The 15703-nt window shown below is 41.4% G+C and overlaps 1 protein-coding gene across 4 annotated transcripts in view; it reads right to left on the bottom strand.

Annotated features, from left to right (window-relative positions):
- Positions 1–14285, bottom strand: part of GNE (glucosamine (UDP-N-acetyl)-2-epimerase/N-acetylmannosamine kinase) — a 41484-nt gene extending 27199 nt beyond the window's left edge. Inside the window, exons 1-2 of one of the 4 annotated variants that reach the window (XM_041762556.1) lie at positions 14130–14285; positions 1254–1456 (exon numbers count right to left, since the gene is read on the bottom strand). In XM_041762556.1, the coding sequence (XP_041618490.1) occupies positions 1254–1456; positions 14130–14285 (359 nt within the window). The other 3 variants (XM_041762557.1, XM_041762558.1, XM_041762559.1) reach the window with 3 other exon arrangements.
- Positions 14286–15703: the final 1418 nt, after the last annotated feature.

Below are 15703 nucleotides of genomic sequence, written 5' to 3'. Positions count from 1 at the left end.
CACAGGCAGAGGGAGAAGCAGGCTCCATGCAGGGAGCCCGACGTGAGACTCTATCTGGAAACTCCAGGATCACACCCTGAGCCAAAGGCAGTGACTCAACCCTTGAGCCACCCAGGAGTCCCTAGGATGTACTTTAGACAACTTTTCCATTAAGTACCAGCCAATTGTCATATTTAACAGTCTCATGAGACAAATACTGCCTTTCCACTCTTACATAGGCAGACAGGGAAACCTAACACCATTTCCTTGAGATCCTCCATCCCACTAATCTTCCTCCTGAACTTTACTCAAGTAAAGGAACCCACTGAGACTTCATTTCAGGCTCTAACTAAAATTTCTCTTCTACTTCATCCTATGTAAGAAAACCCGGTGGATAGCCGGAATTCATTTTACATTTTTAAAACCTATGAATTTTTGAGCTATCCATAAGTTTCTTCTCTAAGTATTCTCCTTAAAGCAAACTGGTTTTTAGAGGTAGGTTTTCATTTGCTTTTGTTGTTGTTGTTGTTGCCTTGCTTTTAAAGAATAGTCTGAAAAGGCAATTTTACTTTAACACAAGCTTCTTTCATATATATTACTGACCGTCTTTGGAAGCTGCATTAATGTTTTTATGCCACAAGAGTGCACTAAATGCCACTGTATTACCCAGAACAAAATGAATGTTCATCTTTAGTTTAGATATTCTGTTCCTTCTAAGATTTCCCAACTTTCATTTTTCAAATTTAGACTGTGATCAATAACAAACCTAATGATAAACATCAAAATAATGGCAATTCTACATTCTACTTTATCTTGCAAATTAGATTTTTTTTAAATCTTGTTGCATATCTACTACTTTATATGCTGTCAATCTATCCATGAGTTTTAAGAAAGAAGTACTAGTAAAACTCTCAAAACATATTACAGGAAGTTCCATTAGTAGAGTCACACAATACATATTTATAAGTGGCACTTCTCCTGAATGTAACAAGCAATAATAAAAATATTTACAGCTATCATTTATCAAGCACCCATGTAGCCACACTGTGATGGACACTTTGTATCACTATCTCCGTTCTTCACAGGAACCTACAACATAGGTTTTCAATCCATTTTTATTTGAGGAACTGAAGATGCAACTTCTGCAAGCCCATATAAAAACTATGAGGGAGAACTGGGATTTGAGGTGAGGTCCACATGGCTACAAGAGCCTAGCTCTCTCCAGTACACCATGTTACAATGAAGAATATCATAAGAAAATGCTTTCATCTTACCCATAATCATCTATTAGGTGAGAGCCAAGTACCACCACATCAAGTTCAAAGAACTCAGGTTCCATTTTAATGCCAAACATGATTGGGGCAAGTTTGGAATAATCAGCACGGTTGCAAGTGGCGACACAAACTCGAAGCTTCCGGTTATCCCCATTCTTCTCCATGGCTCGTCTCTTTTGTGAGAGGTTCTTAAAATAGAATTCCTAAAATTGCAAAAATAAAAATGATTTCTCATCAGAATGATAGGTCCTAGAAAGAAACACAGAATCCTGTAGTTCTAAGCCTCCAGCCACCATTTAATACAGTGCTTCTTAAACCTTTGTCCCCCCCTACTCCTGTGTAACCTGCCCCCAAACCCCACCCCAGCACAGCTAGGAGATTCCAGCTGACTAAACCCACTGCTTTCTCTTACACTTAAGAAAACACACTGGAATGCAACCATGACATGAATCAGCTCCCATTTAAAAGACAAGCAAACATCAGCTCACTGGTTAGAAATTACTTACCATACTTCACAACTGATTCCCACATACCAGACTACTGCAAAACTGTGACTCAGAACAACACCCTCTCTCACAGAAAGGGAAATGTACATCTTGAGAGAGAAAATTACTTCCCCAAGATTCAAAATCACAACTTATAAGGAAGGAGATCAATTCACCTTCCCACTAAACACCCACTATACATAAAGCACTGTGATTAGTGCTGAGGAAGAGAAAGTAAAATTAAAAATAGGCCTATAACTGGCTATAAACCTCATTAGCCCCTATAGCCAGTGCCTACTAATTTTCAACAATTCCAAATGCCTATAAGGTATCGCCTGACTCACACACACCTTAAAGTCAATGGCCCAATTAGAATTCATTTTCTTTTTCTTCACTGCTATTCCTCCTTCCTTGTTCTCTAATTCAGTTATGAACTTCCGTTCATCCAAATGCCTTGACACTTGAAGTCCTTATCTTCTCTGGTTCCTTACTCTGTAACTCCTATGGCCCTGTCAGTTCTGAATACCTCCTGAATATCTTTTTTTTTTTTTTTTTAAGTAGGCTCCACAGTGGGTGTGAAGGAATGCACAACTCTGAGATCAAGAGTTGGACTTGAACTCACAACTCTGAGATCAAGACCTGAGCTGAGATAGAGTTAGACACTTAACAGACTGAGCCACTCAGGGGCCCCTCCACCTCCTGAGTATCTTTCATATCTAACCTCTCCTCTTTATCTCCACCAGGACTCCCCCTAGATGGACCCCCTCATTTAAGATTTGAACCACTGTTTAACAGCTGCCGCGAAGTAGTTTGCCTATCTCTAGTCTTGCCCTGCCTCTCACAGACTTTCAGAGTGATCTTTCTAAAGTTCATAAATTATGCTCCACAGAATATACAACATATGGATAAAGTCCAAATTACTGATCTGGACCTAGCCCATCTTTCCAACCACTTCTCCTTGACTTAAAATTACCCTTACTCTGTGCCAAAGCCATACCAAAGTACCTGCAGTTCAACCACTGAGTCTACAAACTTCTGTGCCTTTCTAAGATATAAGTACCTCTACTTAAAACTTCCTTTCCCTCTGGCCTGGGCTCCTCCTCATCCTTCAAACCTCAGTCTAAGCATTGCCTCTTCTTGAAAACCTTTACATAAACTTCAGTTCCTCTTCACCTCACCCCTTTCAGCTGTTGCCTTCCTCGAGTACTATGGCCCTACCAAACATATATATACTTTTGCTCAATTATTCTGCCCACCCCTTCCCTCCTGCCATCTATACCTTCCAATCAAAGTAAAACTCAGGGCCAAGGGATAAGAGATGTTTTATGGAGCATTTTAAACTTCTCTAAATCAATGTAAAATTCCACCTCATGGATTATTCAATGCTTTTGCTTCACGAAGTGTGTCAATATTAGAATCTGCGATCAGGAATACAGAGAAGCTTGAAGAAGGATGCCAGTAGAAGAGCAGCTGCCCTTCAGATCAGGGTAAACTCTAAAACCTGCTGGAAAAATTGCAACAGCTGCCATCTCACCTCTATTAGGCTTGAACTTCTGTGAGCACGCAAACTGCCTCATCATAGGCCCATTCTGAACTTAATTTCCAGTAGAACCTAATTCCACCCAACAGAAAGCACTTATAAATATAATAAGCATTCTGTCAAGAGAGTTATATTCCTAAGATCTAAGTATTACCTACTCATTAAAAACAAAAATATTTTTCCAAAAATGGGTTGTCTTAAATGTTCTTTACATAATCCTTCTTTCACTGATCATTAAATTTGAGCTGAATAAATTGTTGGTGATATTCAACTTGCTGCATGAGGCAAAGCAAATCTTTCATGGCTGGTCAATTTGTTTTTATTTGAACAGAACAGTAAACTTCATCTTGCAATGCTTAATATTTACCAAGTAACTCAAAGGTTATTCTACCAAAACTGAGACTAAACTAGCCAAATAAACTACGAAAAAGGCAAAAATGTTATTAATGCCAAAGCATTTTTGGGGAAAGAAGTTAAATCTTAAAAATATGGTAAAATATCTTCTTAGGGGGAGAAGTTTGAGGTTTTGAAAAATAATTTTAACTTATTTTTTTATTAGGTAATATATTCACATGGTTTAAAACTGAGAAGTCATAAGAGGCTATACAGCAGAGTCTCCTCATCTGTGTTCCCCAGCCACATAGCTCATCTCCCCGGAAGTTAGGAGTTACTGGTTTCTTATGCATACTTTTATAAATCATGCATACAGAAAAACAGATGTATTTGCTTATATACACACAGCATATATTATACATTTGTTAACACTCTACAAACGGATGTTGCATACCTTGCTTTTAAAAATGCTTTTAATTAGGGCAGCCCTGGTGGCTCAGCGGTTTAGCGCCACCTTTAGCTCAGGGCGTGATCCTAGAGACCAGGACTGAGTCCCACACTGGACTCCCTGCATGGAGCCGGCTTCTCCCTCTGCCTATGTCTCTGTCTCTCTCTCTCTGCGTCTCAAATGAATGAATGAATGAATGAATGAATGAATGAATATGCTTTCAATTGTTTCTGAATTGAATGGCAAAATGGGAAAGTTTATTTTTTAAATGGGAAAGTTTAAAGGCACTGGAAATATCAAAACTAAAAGTGCAGAGTTTTAAAAATGGCCAGCCATCATTCTCTTCAAAGATATGAAGGGTTATGAGAGCCCCAAAAGTAAAAATAATCAAGGTCACAAATATTTAGTATCCACTCTGTGAAGAGCACTATAAAGAAAGCTGAGAGAAACAGAACTGAGAAAGACCAGTCTCTGATTTTTAGAAATCTTAAATCTAGTACTTGACACTAGGTCACGTAATAGATCTTAACTAGTTCTCTTTTCCAAATAGAAGCCCTAAAAACAAAATAATTTTTTTTTCTCAGCCCAGTATATATTATTATTTGTTCTGGCTAAGAGGTCATCCCAGAGATATATTTTTATATTGAGAACTGTGGCCAGAGTCCCCATAACCAGTATAGAATGGATAAATGGCAAAATAATGAATGAGTGGCAAAATGGACTTAAACTGTAATAGGACAATTTAAGTTGCATCAAGTATAATGTAAAGCAAACAAGATAAAACTCGATTCTTTACACAGTGGAATACCAGATGGCAATTAAAATGATTGGACTATGTCTATATTAATAAATCTCAGAAACAAACAGAGGAAAACAGCAAATTCTAAAGTTAGATACAATAGGGTACCTTTTTAAAAGTTTTTCAAAGTGTACCCAACACTACTATATGTTGTTTACTGATCTACAGTAAAGTTCCACACCAACTCAGGAAAGTAGTTACCTCTAGAAAGGGAGAGAAGGGGGGAAAAATGAGGCTTTTCAGGCTTTAGCTAACATTTTTTTTAAGTTATACCATAAGCAGAGATGTGAAACAAACATGATAACATATTAATGTGTTGCATCTTGATAACTGGGAGAGGATGTCATGCCATCTTTGTCCTTTCAGACATATTTGAAGTTTTCATTATTAAGAACAAGAAATCTTTTAAATAGATACTATAAAGTAGGTTTGTTGTCCATAGTCCCCTCAAGCCTAAAGGTCAGAAAGTCAGGAGGGATTAGATATTTGCACCTATCTCCTCTATCCATTTCAAAACCATAACTAAAATACAGATAAATAACAGAAAAATAGGCTTTCATCTTGAATTCCCTGGCAATCTCTGAGAAACCCAATTCTTTTTTTTTTTTTTTTTTTTTTGAGAAACCCAATTCTTAAAGACCACTTCCTGCATTCTCCCGTTTTAAATGCTGACAAAAGGTGATCAACACTTTCCAGAAAAACATTCCGCTCAACTGTGGAAAAGACTCAGGAACACTTGGCTCAGGCAGTCACTGAGCAGAAGAAACCATAACAACAAACATTTGAGAAGTACTTCTGAATTGCTAAGCATTGTGTTAAGAGCTTTACAAGCCTTAAAACCATTTCATCCGGGACAGCCCCCTCACCAGCCCCATTTTACAGAGGGGGACACTGAGGTACAGCCAAAATAATTTACTTGTTCCAAACCACAGTTAAGAATTGCCAGAATCGGGCAGCCCCGGTAGCTCAGAGGTTTAGGGCCGCCTTCAGCCCAGGGCCGGATCCTGGAGACCTGGGATAGAGTCCCATGTCGGGCTCCCTGCGTGGAGCCTGCTTCTCCCTCTGCCTGTGTCTCTGTCTCTGTCTCTCTCTCTCATGAATAAATAAAATCTTAAAAAAAAAAAAAAAAAAAGAATTACCAGAACCCAAAATCAAACCAGGATGCAGGATTTTGCCACATCCAGTGTTTGCCTAGTGTCTGATCATTAACATCCACGGGCCTATTTTGCTCCGGGTCCTCCCACGAAAGATCACTCTTCCCTCGGCGCAGCGGGGATGAAACTCGGGATTAAGAACGGGGTGGGGGGGTATATAAAAATGTTAAAAGTGGCCTGAGATTCATCTAGTTTGGTTTGGCTCCTTCCAGAGCCTCCACAGCTGGGTTAAACAATTATCTAGACTGCTAAGCCGCACCCACCCCTCCTCTTTCAGAGAAACCAAAAATACTTTATCTGGCTCTAACAATTTCACAGGTGTGCTCAGACTTGGGCGAAAAAAATAAACGCCTGAACTAGTCAGGAAGCCCAGCCCAGCCCTTGGATGTCATCTCCCGGTTGACCCCTTCACACCCCAGGGCAGCTGGTCTGTCAAGGAGCTCCCCGCCCTCTCCTGCACCCGCCGCGACAGAACCCTGCCTCCCAGGACAGCCCGCCCCCTTCCTGGACAGCACTACCCGGGCACGGAGTCCATTCTGGGCCGCCGGCTGCTTGCCCCGGGGGGGCCGCCGGGAACCTGTCTGCTCCGCGGGTCGCACCACGGACCCCGTAACGGGACTACAGAGGGGCCCTGGCACTCAGGCCTGCGGACGACAGGACGAGGCCCGGGTCTGGGCGGGCCCTGGGGACGCGGGGAGGTCCACAAGGCAGGGGCCGGAGGAAGAGGCCGTGGGGGCCCGGAGGATGCTCTCCCGGCCCGGCCCCCAGTCCCGGCGACGCCGGGCGCTCACCGCAAGCTGGCGCGCAGCTCCCTCCCACGCCGCCGCCGCCGCCGCCGCCGCGCCTCGTGCGCGAGAGCCGAACCCGGCTCCAGAAAGCGGGCCCGCGCACGGCCGCCCCCACGGCTTCCGCAGGCCGGCCACGCGCGCAGAGCCCTCCGGGCTCGACCCCAGCCTCGCACGCCCCCGAGCGCCGAGTCGGCGAGCGCGCACTTACGTAACCTGAGAGCGGCCCTGTGATTGGCTGCGCTCGCCCGAGCCCCACCCCCTTGCCAAACGGTTTTTTGGAGGGGGGCCGGGGGCGAGGGGCGGGGCGGCTTCCGTTGTCGTGGCGGGCCGGGTCTCGCCGGCCTCTGCTCCCGCCCCGGCGCGGTCTCCTCCTCTGCCGCCGCAGCCGCGCGCACGCTGGGGACCCCGGGTCCTGGCTGGCGGTGGTTTTGGCCTGGCACCCAGCGGGGGATTAGGCCGTCTGTTCCCTCAGGCACGTCGTAGGCCCAGACCGAAACCGCCGCAGAGCCCTCTCCTGAGTTAGGGCCTCGCCTCTCCCGGAGCGCGTCTGCTGGAGGACTGAGGGGGTGTGGAGGAGGATGCAAGTAAGGCAGACCAGTCGGTGGGGAGGCGCCGCCTAGGCCTCCCCTCTAGGGAACCTCCCGCCAGTCCCCGCCCGGGGCCGCCCGAGGGGGGCTCCCCTGGCGCCTGATAAAGGTCTTTCAAATGACTGAGTCACCAATGACAAACTTCGAATGAGTTGGATTTAAAAAACATTAAAATATATATATTTTAAAGATTTTATTTATTTATTCATGAGAGAGACAGAGAGGCGCAGAGACACAGGCAGAGGGAGAAGCAGGCTCCATGCAGGGAGCTGCATACATTCCATATTAAAGAGAATCAAATTGTAAAAAAAAAAAAAAAAAAATGGTGGCAATGAAACTCGCGTGGATGATATGAGATTTTTACTGTGGAAGCAGGATTGAAAATTATGGATTAGGTATGAGGGGATAACAGAAAAGGAAGGAAACAAGGATGACTTCCAGGTGTCTGGCATTAGTAATTGGGTGATTGATGCCATTTACCAAGATGAGAAAGAAGCTGAGGGACTAAAGTTTTAATTTCGGATATGTTTGAGATGCTTATGGAGTACCTATATAAAGCTATTAAGTGAGCAATAATATACATGAATCTGGACACAGATTCAGCAGAGAGTGTATTCGTTTTCTATTGCTGCTGTAGCAAATTACCTCCAACCTAGTTGCTGAAAACGAATGTATTATCTTACAGTTCTGGAGGTTAGGAAACTGAAATGGGTTTCGCCCAGCTCAAATCAAAGCAGCAATATAGGTGTCCTAAGAAAAGAAATTTGTAACTAGGCAACTATGCGTGGTGATGGATGTTAGCTACACATTGTGATCATTTCATAATATATACATACACCAAGTCATTACATTGTACACTTGAAACTAATGTTATAGGTCAAATATATATCAGTCTTTGTTTTTCCTTTTTTAAAGACTTTATTTATTCATAAGAGACACAGAGAGAGAGAGAGAGACAGAGACACAGGCAGAGGGAGAAGCAGGCTCCATGCAGGGATCCCGCTGTGGGACTCGATCCTGAGTCGACATGATCACGCCCTGGGCTGAAGGCGGCGCCAAACCTCCGAGCCACCCAGGCTGCCCATCAGTTTGTTTTGTTTTGTTTTGTTTTGTTTAAAGGTATCGGTGGGTCGGCCTTCCCTAGAGGGCAGGCCTTTCCTTAGCTACAGGCTCCCTTCATTCCTTGTTTTGTGGCCTCTCTGACCTCTTCTTATCACTTCTGTGACTCTCCTCCTCTTTCACTTGAAAAGACCCCTGTGATTACATTGGGTCCACTTAGGACAATCTTCCCATCTCAAAATCCTTAATTTAATCACATCTGCAAAGTCTCCCTTGCTATATAAGGAAATATTCACAAGTTCTAGGGATTAAGACATGGATATCTTTAGGGAGCTATTATTTTGCCTACCACAATGAAATGTTCAAGATGGGCATGTTGCCTTTAAAGTTACATGCCAGGGGGCTACCTGGCTGGCTCAGTTGATGGAGCACGTGACTCTAGATCTTGGGGGCTGTGAGTTGGAGCCCCACACTGGGTGTAGAGATTACTTAAAAATAAATAATAATAAGTAAAAATAATAATAAAGGTGCATGCCATACCACCAAATATCCAGAAAAGAACCCTAATTTTTTCTCTTCAAAGTTAAGAAAAATTAAAGAACAGGTTAATGTTCAGTTTTTTAAAAATCTGGGTGCTTATTACATGGGTGTGTTTAGTTTGTTAGAATTCAAATTATACACTTAAGATATCTCCACTTTTCCGTGTATAAGTACTATGTATTTTTAAAATACTTCATGGTTAGGATTATAGCTAGGAAAAAATGTAACTAAATAATATAATTTTGAGAATTTGTGCACTTATTAAACCACCTGTAGATTTTGGGTTTTTTTTTTTTTTACCAATATTGAAAATTTTATATTTCCATATATCATTTGAGTAGGAACCTCTTGAGTGCATAAAGAAGTTAAAAAACATCTTACAAACCAGATATCACTGCGTAAGCCAGATTGTTGATGGCCCAACCAGGTCATATAAGCACCTCCCCAGACCAGAGAGAACTACTCTTGTTGCACCGATGACTGACATAGATGGGAAAGCAGTTCTTTCCCCTTTAGGAAAAGCATGTAAGGATTAAGGTTACATTGACTTAAAGTAATTCAGTAACATCCTACACTGTACAGGTCAACTTCAGGTTTGCAAGAGCACAAGTCTGAAAGATATGCTTACAAAGGTAGTGATTAAGATATTCATAACAAGAAAATGAGCCTTTTGAAATTCATATTTTGGGACCGGTTAATCACTACTCATATACCCTCAACTACTAACCAGTTTATTACGTCAATCAGCTTTTCAGAGTACCTCTGGTTGTGAGCCATCCCTATGCCAGCTCTCCCAATTACAGAAGAAAAGTACAAATAAATACAATGACTATGTCTTTGTTTTTGTGAAATGCCCTTTACTGGGATTTTTTAAGTATTTTTCTTTATGAGCTATAAAAGTATCGTATTTCAAACCCGTAAATAATTTTATTTCTTATCTGTCTGCTAGGGAAATGAGGTAAGCCAGAAAGAACTCAGCCAACCCTGACTAATTGGAGTTCAGAAAGTTTAATTTGCATAGCTATTCCAGAAGAACTGGAGAAGTATTTAAAACTAGTTTGTCTTTAACTTTGACTCTGTTATAAAAAGTTCCACAGGATGGATGCCTGGGTGGCTCAGCAGTTGAGCATCTGCTTTTGGCTCAGGGCATGGTCTTGGGGTCCTGGGATGGAGCTCCCCTTCGGGCTCCCTGCATAGAGCCTGCTTCTCCCTCTGCCTGTGTCTTTGCCCCTCTCTCTGTGTGTCCCTCATGAATAAATAAAAAAATCCTTTAAAAAAATCGACAGAATTATGTTCTTTCTCATCAGATCATAAATTGCTTGAGGTTCACTCTGTTAGGTATACTTTTCTTCCTGATAGTTCCTTGAATCATGACATATGTAAGAAATACAGTCTAACAAGCATTGAGTGAAATGGGGGGATTATATCTCCTATTGAAGAGTAATTGCTGGGTGCCTGGCTGGCTCAGTCAGTAGAGCATGTAACTCTTGATCTCAGGGTTGTAAGTTTGAGCCTCATGCTGGGTGTAGATATTTCTTTAAAAACAAAACCTTTAAAAAAATAAAAAGAGTCATTGCTATCCCAGGTCTTTTCTCTATGACTGGTCCAAGTCACTTGGATTCAATTTCCCATCAACACTCCTCCAAGCACCCAAGCTTATGATTATATTAGTACAACACTGTTGCTCAGACTTTACAGTGGATCAAGTGTAAAAAAAAGCACGGTGAGTTGAACAGGAAGAAACTTAATGGTGTTATAGGCTACGGAGGAAGAAAGTAATGAGATGCAGCTAACAGGTGAAGTAAAGCCAGATCAACAAGGGCCTTGGGTTATGTCCTGCTGAGGTAAGGCAGGCAGGCTTGCTTGCTGCTTGCTTTTAGATTTCTTCCTTCCTTCCTTTTTTTCTTTCTTTGAGAGAGAGAAAGCATGAGCAGGGGAGACAGAGGGAGAAGGAGAATTAGCAGAGAACCAGACGTGGAGCTCGATCTCAGAATCCCAATATCATGACCTGAAGGCAGACGCTTAACCAACCCAGGCGTCCCTGGAGGTCAGGCTTTCTTTTTCCTCATTAGAATTGGGAGATTTTTTTTTTAAGTCAAGGGAATGACATCAGATTTGCTTAATTAGATTTGTGGAAGATCAGGCAGCCCGGGTGGCTCAGCGGTTTAGCGCCTGCCTTCATCCCAGGGCGTGAGCCTGGAGACCCCGGAGACCCCGGATCGAGTCCCACGTCGGGCTCCCTGCATAGAGCCTGCTTCTCCCTCCGCCTGTGCCTCTGCCTCTCTCTTTGTTTCCTCTCTGTGTATTCTCATGAATAAATAATAAAATCTTTAAACAAAAACAAACTAATTGTTAAAAAAAAAAGATGGTGGTAGTGGGAATTAAGAGGATGAAATCAAAAGAATGTGGAGAAAGAATGGTCAGAACTTGATGGCAGAGACAGGATTGAAGAGACGATATTGTAAGAGAATGACAAGTTTCTATTTCAAAGCAGCTGGGTGGCTGGCAGTGCTGGATCTGAAACAGAGAAGCAGAAGGTTCGGGGATGGGCGGGAGGCGGTGATAAGGATCTCTGATTTGGATATGTTGAATTTGCAGTACCTAAAGGTCATTTTCATTAGACTGGGGACCTGGAGAATGATACGGGTCAGAGATACGAATTTTGATAGGTATAATTCACCCAACAAAATGGTCTATTTTGAAATACACTGCACACTCTTAGCCCAAGGCACCAACTACATTTCTTGTTCTACCTGTTTCGCCAGAGTTTTTAAATGCCCCTGATGCCCAGTTTGTTATACTTTTACTCTTGGCCAGTTCAGAACTCTTTTTATAATATTCTACTTATAACAGTTTTCTAAGTCCTAGATGATTAGACTCTTAGACATATTTAAATTTAATTTTATAGGGTGGAAACCCCTGTGGAAACCCAGGGACTTCAGTTTATTATGTGTTATGTTAAACATTCAGTGCTGCTTTCCTGGCCACGTTCCCTCTTTCTCCACTCACTTTTTCTGACCACCCAGGCTCTGAGTCTTTTCTGCTCTCCAGCTGCTCTTCTCTTAACCCCTTCTTTACACTGTGGTCACTGCCTCATTCTTGAAACTTCTTCCCACGTTTCCATGACAGTTCCTGATTTCCTGCCTACCTGCCACCTCTCTGGTTGCTATACTTCCTCAAACCGCTACTTAAAAGTTAATGTTTTCTCAGAATTCCCCACTTAGCTTCATTTTCATCTCACTTTAGTATCCTCCCAGCTTAAGCTCATCTACCCACACAGCTTCACAAACATTTTAAATTACTGCTAAATCTGAAACTCCAAAAAAATAAAAAAATAAAATAAATAAATCTGAAACTCCAGCCTAGTTTTCTCAGTCCAGACCCAAACATCTAACTCCTTTTAGGACACCTGCATTTGGCTAGGTTCCATGGGCACTTCAAATCAACTGGCCAGAGTGAAATTTTCTTCTCCTCCATAAACTTGGGCTTTTCTACTCTTATTTTTTTTTTAAGATTTATTTATTCAAAAAAAAAAAAAGATTTTATTTATTCATGAGAGACATACAGAAAGAGAGAGAGAGGCAGAAACAAAGCAGGCTCCATGCAGGGAGCCCGACACGGTACTCCATCCCAGGTCTCGAGGATCAGACCCTGGGCTGAAGGCGGCGCTAAACCGCAGAGCCACGCAGGCAGCTCTCCATTCTCATTCTCAGCGAATGGTCTCATCATCTGCCCAGAAACTGGGAGACTTCTTTGACTTCTCCATTAGTTCTCAATTTCAGTCTGTCATGAAGTCCTATCAGTTTTACATTTCAGATGAGCATTTTTCGAGAAGAGAATGTGGTGTGATTGAACATAATAAGGAAGTGATAATAACGTACGTGGGAGACTAGACCAACAGGAGACAAGTTTTGTTGAGGAACATTGGAAAACACAGGTATATTATGAAGGAGAAGAGTACCTTGACAGGGACTTAAAAACCACATGGAGTATTTCAGAATTCATGTAGTCATAGAACCACCAAACATTAGGCAGATGGATGAAATGGTAATTTCAAGGCACATTAAAAAAAGCAGTCACATGAAAAATGAGAATCAGAACAACTATTCCCTTTGTAACCAGAGACAGCCATTTCTTAGACTTCATTGAAGACATGAGGAAGAAAAAGAAAACCTAAGAAGTTCCAACTCAGAAACTCTGACCTTGAATTTAAATATAAGTGAGAGTGCTACCAAAAAAAAAATATATATATATATATATTCTCACTGAAGAAGACAAATGGAGATTAGACATTAGTGATAAAGCTAGAAGTTAACTATCGAAAATAATTGCAAGAATGATGCTATTTGATTAAAAACTGCTTATAAATTATTTCTTAACTGTAGATGATCTTTCTTTTAAAAATATTTTATTTTTTAAGTAATCTCTGTGCCCAACGTGGGGCTTGAACTCCCAACCCTGAAATCGGGAGTCACATGCTCTACGGACTCAGCCAGTCTGACACCCCTAGATGATCTTTAAACATATACGTTTTTTAAAATCACCAGATGAAATGTGATGATAATTCCCTAAAACATCTGGATTTCCATATGCCTCAAGGAAAAATTTAGGTTAAATAAATTTCATTAAAATATAGGACACTATATGACATAGTTATATTTCAATAAACCTAGTAATTGTCATTACCATTGGATACTAATTAACTCAGAAGCAAACACACTCCTTTCCCGCAGGTGGCTAATGGGAGAGAAAGAAGCCTTAGCTGGGCCCCTCTATCCATCAAGTTTCAAAAGCAAAGAAGAAAGTAAAAATAGTTGCCATGAATATCACATTTCTGGAAGTAAATTGCATTTGTGAAGCAGAAGATTCAAAAAGTAAAAGCAAACCGACTTTATCTGATGAAAGCGTGAGGAATTTGAGGGAAAGAGTTCATTTTCAACTTACAGCTTAGACCAGAAGTTCCAGCACAGTAACAGAGAAACAAATAGCAACCCCAGAAACAGCAGTAAAAAGACATTTTTTAAAAGATGGATGGGATAGATTTAAAACTAAAGTTTTCCTCTTCTTCCTTGTAATTTCCCCCCCTTTTTTTTCATATTGCAGTTTTCATGATGAAGCTCTATTGACTTGCTAAATTACTTACATGAGGTCCTTGAAGGCACAACTTCCACTGAGGATGCACATTGATTTCCATCCCGTAGCAAAAGCTCTGTAGCACAAGCTCTGTACCCGGTGTTGTTTGAATTAATGAACAGGGCAGCTGCTTGTTCTCTTGGTTTAGCTGCCACAGAGCAGTCATTAACAGGATCTGAATTCCAGACTACATCTTGAGCCCCGCCTCTCTGAAAAGGAAGACCAAAAAAAAAAAAAAAAAAAAAGTGATTCATAATTCTTCCTGTATTCCTGGACAACAGCTTGAAAATAGGAGGACGGTCGGTTTTTGAGTGTTATTTCCCTGTTTCTACCATTTAATTCTATTTTCCACTAGAAAAATTATTTTCTTCTGACTTCCTCAAAGGTAGAAACAAAAACCTACAATCAAAATCTCAATCGTCTTTTTCACATTGTTTTCACACACAGGTATATTGAAAACACTTATCGACACACTTTGAGTAAAGAAGTAAACTAAACAAACTAAAAATAAAACTAAAAAATTAAAAATTTTAATTGAAAAATTCAACCAACATTAAAGGAGGATTTAAGATTTTTTAATAGTCCCTGACCTCAGCATATTTAGAATCCTTAGTTTCATGAGACTGAAGGAAAAAATCAATATTGTTGCTTTTTGCCTAAGCTACATTACAACAACCGTTACTACATTTTATAAAGGATGTATCTTGCACTTTTGGTGCTCAGAGACCTCGCAGCCAGATTAGTGGCAAAGGATATAGGCTGATCATCTGCTTTTTTCCGTTTGACTGGCATATGTTCATTGGAACACATCACCAGCCTAGTCTTTTCTACTATACAACTTTACATTCTACTTCAGGAACACTTTTTACTAAGCTGTTTGTAAATGCCAAAGAACAACAGGAAGCATATTCACTAGCATACGCTAGCAGATTTACTGAACTAGTACAGGCTAGCACAGATGAAAAAATGAAATTGGTTTAAAGAATCCCAATCAAAATCAGAAATAAAAGAAGAGCAATAACAACCAACACCACAGAAATACAAAGGATTATAAGAGGGGCGCCTAAATGGCGCAGTTGGTTGAGCAACCAACTCTTGGTTTCAGCTCAAGTCATGATCTCAAGGTCCTGGGATCCAGCCCTGAGTCAGGCTCTATGCTCAGTGGAGGGAGTCTGCTTAAGATTCTCTTCTCCCTCTGTCCCTCCCCTCATGCTCTCTCTCTCTCTCTCTCTCAAATAAATAAATAAATAAATAAATAAATAAATAAATAATTTGAAACCCCAAAGGAGGGGCACCTGGGTGGCTCAGCAGTTGAGTGTCTCCCTTTGGTTCATGTTGTGAGTCCCGCGCTGGGCTCCCTGCAGGGAGCCCGATTCTCCCTCTGCCTATGTCTCTGCCTCTGTCTCTGTGTGTCTCTCATGAATAAAGAAATAAAATTTATTTTCAACATATAGTTAATTATGGGAAGGAGCTTTCAGCCTAAAGTTAAATAATTTAGTGGGGGGCACCTGGGTGGCTCAGTCAGTTAAGTATCTGCCTTCAGCTCAAGTCATGATCTCAGGGTCCTGGGATCGAGTCCCACAT

The sequence above is a fragment of the Vulpes lagopus genome, chromosome 7 (assembly GCF_018345385.1).
Source record: "Vulpes lagopus strain Blue_001 chromosome 7, ASM1834538v1, whole genome shotgun sequence".
In the NCBI taxonomy this organism is placed as follows: domain Eukaryota; kingdom Metazoa; phylum Chordata; class Mammalia; order Carnivora; family Canidae; genus Vulpes; species Vulpes lagopus.
The sequence above is the reverse complement of the archived record's forward strand: the minus strand, read 5'-3'. Positions and strand labels throughout refer to the sequence as shown.